The 8,763-nt window shown below is 43.8% G+C and overlaps 1 protein-coding gene across 1 annotated transcript; it reads right to left on the bottom strand.

Moving 5' to 3' along the window:
- Positions 1–330: 330 nt before the first annotated feature.
- On the bottom strand, positions 331–1,242 carry ZFP42 (ZFP42 zinc finger protein). The gene has a single exon (XM_004610400.1). It carries the CDS (start codon positions 1,240–1,242, stop codon positions 331–333), a length of 912 nt encoding a protein of 303 aa, XP_004610457.1.
- Positions 1,243–8,763: the final 7,521 nt, after the last annotated feature.

The following is an 8,763-nucleotide window of genomic DNA, read 5'->3' as shown; positions in this document are numbered from 1 at the left end:
TGGAAACTACAAGTTAAACACTGACATGAATTTCTTACTTACATTTCACAAAAGCAAGTCTCATATCTAGCAATCCAGTTCAAAATGTTGTAGAGATTGTTTTTGAAATGAGTTTGTTATATAATTTCCCATTAGATGCCGACCACCTTTGTTCAAAATGTTCTTAGAATGGTATCAAGCTATAGTAGCTTATTTTTAATCAAAAAATTTGGCTTCAAGGATTATAATATTGGCAGAAGAAATTTTCCACAGAAAGCATAATCATTTACGTGTCTGGTCCCGGTCACTCTTGTTAATGACTGTCCTGAGGATTCCTTTCCATCCTCTGTCTCACTGATCCTCCATGGTGTTTCCATGAGTTAAGACATGAACTTTCAGGTTATTTGACCGCACAAATCTCTTCTTACAGCCTTTAAAGGGACATGCATAATATTTCTCATTGGTGTGGATGCGCACATGTGTACGCAAATTGAAGTCTAGGGCAAAGCGTTTCCCACACCCTTCATAGGTGCACTGAAATGGCCTCTCTCCAGTGTGAATCAGGAAATGTCTATTTAGTTTTGACTTCTCCAGAAACGCTCTCCCACATTCAGCACACACCATATCTCGGGGCCCATGAATACGAATATGTTTTTTCAGGGATGCTCTATCTTTGAACTTTTTGCCACATCCATGCTGAGGGCAAATATTTTCTGGCACAGCATGCTCTGTATTTGTATTTTCTCTTGGCATCGATTCAGCAAATTCTGAGAGCTTCTTAAGAACTGGTACATCGATGCTAGGTTTTCCTCCAGAAGCCATGTTTAAATTTATGCCTGCTGCGTATCCAGAATACTCAACAAGTGAATTCTCTCCAGCACTCTGTGGAGAAGGTGCTTGTTTTGCCTCTACTGCATTACGTCCCAAAGAATGTTCAATGAAAGAGCTCGCTGCAAGAACCTGTTGAGAGAGCTCTTGCCCTGGTGCCAAGGACTTAAGAAGTATGTCCTCGTCCAGAATAGGTTCTGAAAACTCACCTCTAATTATGCATTCTATGTAACAATCAGAGAAGGAATCCTCTCCTGCCTTTCCAGTCTGAAAGCTGGTCTCAGAGTGGACATCTTCATCCTGTAAATCCCATGTCACTGTGAAGGGTTTCGCCGCTGCCTGCTGGGCTGGCTGACGTTTAGTTCCCCTGGGGGCTGCTCTTCCCTGCCCTTTCCAGTCACATGTCCATGCTTTGTTGTTCAGCTGCCGATCCATGTTGCTTTGCATGCTTCCTCCTTAAAGCTGTGCACCAAGAATATCACTCTCTCCCACGTAGTAGAGATCTGCGTCAGTTGTCTTCAGGAATCACCTGTTAACACAGTAACCATTATTTCAAATATGTTTCAACATTAAAGCCATATGATCTCAAAAGCACCCAGAAACAAATCCATATGCTGAACGACTGATACAAAACATAGATCATAATGAAGATTCTACCTGTGTCTCGCTATCCTACAAGTTACCTGACTTCTCTTCTGATCCTGGTGCTCAATGATGCTAACCCTGCTCTAGGTGATTCAAAGGTTAAAATACATCAATACATAGTCCAAAGCAAACAAAAAGCCAAAATTCAAACCCCAAACCAACAAAACCCCCCAAATAGGCCCAAGTGATAGTATAGTAGGTAGGGTATTTTCTTCGCATGTGGCATACCCGAACTTGATCCCCGACTCCCCATATGGCCCCCTGAGCATTGCCAGAAGTTTTACCTAATGCAGAGCCAGGAGCTACCCCTGAGTATCGCCAGATGAGGTCCCACTACCAAACCAACCAAACCAAGAAACAAACACTCCCCATCACACACCCCCCAAAACTCAGGGCTTACTTCTGGTGGTGCTTGGGGGACCAAAATATGGTGCTGGGAATGGAAAACAGGTTGGCTGCATACAAGGCAAGTGGCCCGGCCCAATGTATTCATTCTTAAAAGGATATAAGTAATGGGGTTGGGGAGCAAGGTCATACAGTTTTACTAAGAAGTGTTGGCTTAATGTTCCAACTGTACATATTATTAAATAGCATTTAATTTTCTTGTCCTGATCGCTTGCTGTAAAAAGTGAGAACAAAAACGAGAACCCGGGAGAAAGTACAGCAGGTCAGGCTGGTCCCTGCTGGCAGCAATCCTGAGGACAGCAGGAAGTGGCCCTCCGCCGCCTCCTCCCAAAAGAATCAAAATCAATGGAATACTTTTTGGAGCAAGTCAGCCCTGCAATGCTCAGAGCTCTGAAGCCACTGAAGGGATTCTTGGTCTGAAGTCTCGGCAAGCAGTTAGAGCAGGAATGCGGATGGGGGCCATGTCCTAGAACTGGCACTATGTACATAAGGCAAGCACACCAGCCCCGAGTTTTTCCCAGCACCCACAGGCATTTTTAAGGAGGCAGATGCAAAACAGTGAAATGACATCAGCAGAACACTTGTCTTGCACACAGGAGGCCCTGGTTTGTGTCCTGGGCCCACAAAACAAAATAGGAAATGAAAATTAACTTCCTGAAAAAAAAAATCAGTCTATAGTAGTTTAGGTAACAAAGCAGCAATACTGTTTGTGATTTTGATGTAGAAGATACTGCCTGTGTGTTACTTCTAGCCTGTCTCTTCCTTCTCCCTCTATCACCTCACTGCTTGGTTAACCTCATTCTCTTTTAAAAATTTATTAAAAGTCACATACCATCTACTTCTAGTCAAAATATATACAGAAAGACAATGATTTCTCAATTGCGGAGGAAGGCATTTAAAACCATCTTATATATTATAAATACATTAGATATGATCATATTGAAATTTATTATATGATCTAAAGTATTTTTGTTAAATGTATTATATATTTTATTTATATATATAAACATATTTGGGTGCTGGAGCTGTATTACAGAAGGTAGGGTGCCTGCCTTTCATGCAGCAAACCCAGGTTTAATCCCCAGAACCCTATATGGTCCTGAGTCCACCAGGAGTGATCCCTGAGCACTGAGACAGGAATAAGTAAGCCCAACCAGTGGTGCTCAGTGTGGTCTCAAAATGTAAACAAACAACTTACTTTTCTTTTTTACACATACAGTGTGGGCACACACACAAAGAACTATTCCCTTAGCATCTGAAAGCATACTTAACTTTTTTTTCAAAGTGGCACACAACCCTTTGAGCTGTATTTTAGTGTTTGCCCGTTTGGGGTTCAAACCCAGAACTCTTAGGAGCATTCTTGACTCAGTGCTCAGGAATTACTTCTAGCAATGTTCAGAGGACAATGTGGTACCAGGAATTGAAACCAGAACATGCAAAGCATATATTCAGCCCAATTAAGCTCTATTTGACTATATCTATGTTTCTTTCTATTATTTTGGAGGCCATACCCAGTAATGCTCAGGGGTTACTGGAAGTTCTGCCCAGAGGACCATATGGGATGTCAGGGACCAAGGGGAACAAGCCTAGGTCCCCGGCATGCAAGGCCAACACCCTACCCACAGTACTAACACTCAGGACCATATATGCTTTGGGACCACATCTGGCTCAAGGTTTACTCCTGACTCTGCTCAGGGATAATCTCTGGTTGGGCTCAGGTGACTAGATGGGGTGCTGGGTATTGAACCCCGGGTTGGCCATGTGCAAGGCAAGAGCCCTACCCGCTGTACCATCACTCTGGCCCCCTGAGGTGTATTTTTAAAAGTGCCATTATTATCTTTTTAAACAAGTATTATTTATTCTGTCTTTAGAAAGTTGAAATATACCAGAAAGATTATATCTAGGAATATTTGCCTTAAAAATCTAGTTCCTGAAGCTAAAAATAAATTTTGAATCAATTAATATTAATATAGTACCGCTGCAGCAGAATGACTAGTAATTGGTCTAAATTTTGGGTTTAGTGATACAAAATCTCCCTTCTCAGATCAGTCCATTTAAAATAATTACAATTTGAATTGGTTTCTGCTTTTCTCTTCAAATTTATCTCACAGCATCTCCAGTTTCAATTTTCAGTACAGGGCCATGCGTCTCCAGCCCACCGCACATGCTCTGTGCTCTCAATTAAATATGCCCTCCACAGCCACTGATTAAGCATTCACATATACTCCCCCTCTCTCCCTCCATGGTTTACTGCACGTCCAGATTAAATCATCTTTGTTCAAACATCATTTCCTCTGGTCAGTTTCACTTGATACCATGGTTTCAGTTCTCTAGCTAATGTTTCACTTGCTCTGATTTTATAGTGATCATAGTATCTTTGTATTCCTCAAGTCTCTCTACCAACTTTGAAGAAAGCAGTATGAAAGCTTAGGCTCCAATTCACTTCTCCCAACATCAGTACTTTTATCTGATGAAGTGAATTGATAAGCATCTATTAGTTTTATCCTAATACATCCTAATCACCAAAGTCAGTGATTCTGACTTTTGGAATCTTAATCTTGGCTATCAATGATGACACAGGCAGAATCTAGAAAAATATCAATTAGAAGATCAGGATTGAAAAGAGGTATTTCTTTTTAATTTATCAAGGAACCACAGAATCCTTACCTTCCTAGATTCTTACTTGACAGTATCTCTGAATATTATTCCTTTTTTCAATGTGAAAGCTTTTAAGGATGGCACTTAAAATGAAAATGCTAGTTTATTTATTATGGGAAAATTTGTTTATATAAGTATATTCTCTATTGGAAGTAACTGCATAAACACTTTACTGAGTAAACATAAAATGAAGAAAAAAACTGAATGGTACATGAATATTTAATAGCATGAATTTAATCTAACTTTACATTTCTCATTATGGGATAGAAGTAGTTCCAGGAGCGCACCATTTCCTTGTTCAATCATTTGACAGATATTTAGTACCATTGTTTTAGGTGCTGACCCTACAGCAGCAGTGAAAAGATAGAAACGTTCAAACATGTGGAGCTTTTATCCCGGTGGGATATAAGAGTTAAAAATAGCTTTACTATGGAGTAAGTATACAAAATAGATTTTATGTTGAAAAATGCTATTTAAAAAAAAGAAAAAAAACTGAGCTGAAGCGATAGCACAGCGATTAAGGTCTTTGCCTTGCACACGGCCCACCTGGGTTCGGTTCCCAGCACCCCATATGGTTCCCCGAGCACCAACAGGAGTGATTCCTGAGTGCATGAGCCAGGAATAATCCCTGTGCATCGCCGGGTGTCACCCAAAAAGCAAAAACAAAAACAATAAAAAACCAAACCAGACTAAAAACTAAAAAACTCCAAGAGTAACTGCAGCCATATTTACAAAGAATGGTGGTAAAGTCCTAGCAAAAAACAACTCCCCACCCCCCAAAAAAAACCCCAAAAAAGGCCGATTAGTAGAGGGTTGGGAGAACAGGTTTTTTTTTTTCCTTTCCCACCCCTCCAGGCAGCAAAGGATATGCAGAGAAGTCAGGGACCCCGGGCGCCATTTAGAATAGGCCACCAAGGAGAATCCCCGCGGGGGTGAAAATGGAGGCTGCAGGCTCCAGGGGCACGGCCACCATGTGCATCTCCTTCCCAAACCCGGGGCTCCGACCCCGAGCGCTCTCGGTCCGACTGCAGGAGCACGCCGGTGAAGAGTGCAGGCGGACTGCAGGAGCACGCCGGTGAAGAGTGCAGGCGGACTGCAGGAGCACGCCGGTGAAGAGTGCAGGCGGACTGCAGGAGCACGCCGGTGAAGAGTGCAGGCGGACTGCAGGGGCACGCCGGTGAAGAGTGCAGGCGGACTGCAGGAGCACGCTGGTGAAGAGTGCAGGCGGAGGGCGGCAGCACGAGGGGAGCGCGGGGGGAGGGGGAATCTCTCGCCGCTTCCGTGATCCCGGAAAAGGCCCTGAGATGGGGCCCGGGATTAGGGACCCGCCCAACTCGCTGGCTGATCTATCGGGTCAGGAGTGTACTGGGGACAAAGAAATTAAAATGAGCCATGGCAGAGGGGGGCCTGGAGTGCTAATTACCTGATAATTACCGCAGGTCTTTCTTGCTTTGCATGCAGCTGACCCTGGTTCGTTCCGTTCCTCGGCACCCCCTGGGGGTCGCCTGAGCCCCACCAGGTGCGATCCCTGCACATCAAAACAAAACAAAAACCCAAAGAATGAATGATCCTGGTTGTTGATTTTTTTCTTCCTTTCAAAACCGGAAATTATAGGGTAAACGATAGTGACATTTTCCCAGAGAATTAAAGGGGAGAGGGAACCTTCTCCCCCATGGAAAACAGGTTCACTTGATTCTTTGTAAGTAATTTAAATATTTCAATATAAAACAGACCTACCATATACGCTAATATTTTGAACAAAAGCGGGGAGAACTTCAAGGAAATTGCAATCGGGCATCTGCTTTCTTCTAAGTATTTTAGTCGTTCCGCTGTCTTTTAAAAGTCTGGGTCGAGCTGCTCAAGATGCGCGCTGTCTAAACGGGTTACTGACCGAGGTCTCTCGAACCCAGTTGGTTCCTGGACCATGGAACCCTTCTCACCGTGCTTTTCAAAGCCTTTCCTGGAGCCGCGGTTAAAGCGCACATTCTAAGCAGAGAACTTGGACTACGCACCCCTCACGCCACAGTTGAAAAAAAATGCAAAAAAGTTGTACGAAACAAGCTGGAATTTACCTGCAATCCCACGATGTGTAGACTCCGCTTCCTCCGAGCCCGGAGACGAAGCGGCTCGTCCACGCCAACCCAACGGCAGAAGCAGCCCTGGGCTTCCCCACGCCGGCCAGTTAGATCCGCCCTCTCTTTGACTGACACATGTTGTTCACCATTCATGGCTCAGGGAAAGACTCAACCAAACCTTGGAAGATGGAAGACTTAGGGCGTGGTGGGCGTGGCCTCGCAGACCCAGGGTTCGGATTGGCTGCCGTCTCGGTCGCGGCCCGCCTTTTGCTGGAGAGACATTCCGCTCCCAGTGCCTTGGTGTTCTCCGCCATATTTACAAAGTTCCATGAATTCCAATCACTTGGCTTTAGCAGAGGCTAGGCAGCCAGTAAATATCCATAGAACCCTAAGAATAATGAAGTTGATTTCATATAAAATATCTCGAAAGAGTTTCCCCTCTTCCCCTTAGAAACTGGTTTACATCTCTCTCTTCTCTTCCTGGGTTTCTGCCCCAGGTTCCCGCCCACCTCCAGCTGCAGGTAAAACGCCCGTCGCAGCCATTTCTGCCTTGCCTGGCTCGGCCATTAACGCACTGTTCATATTCCTAAAAGGAAACGCAACTCGCTTTCAGAGTCGCAGTGTTTGCCACTGGCTCTGCTCCAGTGAAGTTTAACAGTTCTTTCAAATACACCAATTAAAATAAAAAAATAAATCAATGTTTAAAAACCTAAATATAGGGCCCCCCCGGGAGCCATAGTACAGTGGGTGGGGCATTTGCCTTGCACGAGGCTGACCCGGGTTTGAACCCGGCATCCCGTACGGTTCCCTGAGTATCACCAGGAGTTGATTCCTGAGTGCAGAGTCAGGAATAACCCTTAGCTTCGCTAGGTGTGACCTGAAAAGGTAAAAAAAAAAAAAAAAAAAAAAAGCAAACAAACCCCCGAATTTTGTCTTGAAATTTATCCTCAATAATCTGGGAGTTCTTCATTGTCTTTATTTTTGTACTTGGTTTTAGAATAAATATAATTAGTGAAATTGGAAAGTAAAAGATCATTTTAGATGAGGAAACTAAAGAAGCTGTTTTTATGTGTATTATTACCTGACTTCCCTCCGTAGGAGTGCCAATTTGCAATGAGTTGGAGAACATACTTTTTGGAGGGGAATCTCTGAAGGTAGAAATGGTAAGAAATAACTTTCTTGCTCTCTGTGATTTCTTGCTTGGTTTTTCTAATCATAGGCTTGTTCTCTGGGCTGAAGTGATAGCACAGCCGGTAGGGTGTTTGCCTTGCATGCGGCTGACCGAGGTTGGATTCCCAGCATCCCGTATGGTCCCCCAAGCATTGCCAGGAGTAATTCCTGAGTGCATGAGTGCATGAGCCAGGAGTAACCCTTGTGCAACGCTGGATATGACCGAAAAAGCATAGGCTTATTCTCAGAGTAGCTTCACCACTAAGATTGTCCATGGTTAGTTTCAATAAGAAATCGGGCTTTAGGGGAGCAAAGTACAGCGGACAGGCCCTTGTGTTGCAACCAACCAGGGTTCGATCCTGGATACTCCATATGGTCCTCCAAACGTGCCAGGAGTGATCCCTGAGGGCAGGTGTTAGACCTGAGCACAATGCATGCGGTTCAAAAACCAGAAATAAGAAAAAAAAAAAAAGGAATTGGGCTTTAGGCCAGAGAGATAGCTCAAAGGAGAGATAACTAGTGCTTTGTATGCAGGTGGGGCTGGTTCAATCCCAGCACCCAAGGTCTCTTCTATCCGGTCATGGTCATCCAGCACTGCAGAGGGTTCCAGCACGGAGATGACAGGCCCAGTGGCCTAAAGCGAAAGACTTTTAGTAAATCAATGTATCAGTGTATCCTGAATAGACCTTTCTTTCCAAACTTTAAAAAATCATTTTAAGATTTTTTTCTTATAATTTATTGTAATATGTTACAATAGTGTTAAAATTTCCTGGCAATGCTGCTCATACATACACACACGTGCATACACACACAGGCATACATATAAATTTATATATAATGCATATGTATATATATCTAGAAGTTTGGGGTATGTTTGCCAGTCTTTCAATTTCTCGGTCTATTTTTGAGGCCTCCCAATTTTTTTGGAACCAGGGGCCTCTCCTGTGATCCTTGGCTAATCAGGCAGGGGGTTCAGGGTGAAAACCTGGTGCTGTTTGGGCCT

This window comes from Sorex araneus, chromosome 1 (assembly GCF_027595985.1).
Source record: "Sorex araneus isolate mSorAra2 chromosome 1, mSorAra2.pri, whole genome shotgun sequence".
NCBI lineage: Eukaryota > Metazoa > Chordata > Mammalia > Eulipotyphla > Soricidae > Sorex > Sorex araneus.
Note: the sequence above shows the minus strand (reverse complement) of the source record. Positions and strands in the feature narration are given on the sequence as shown.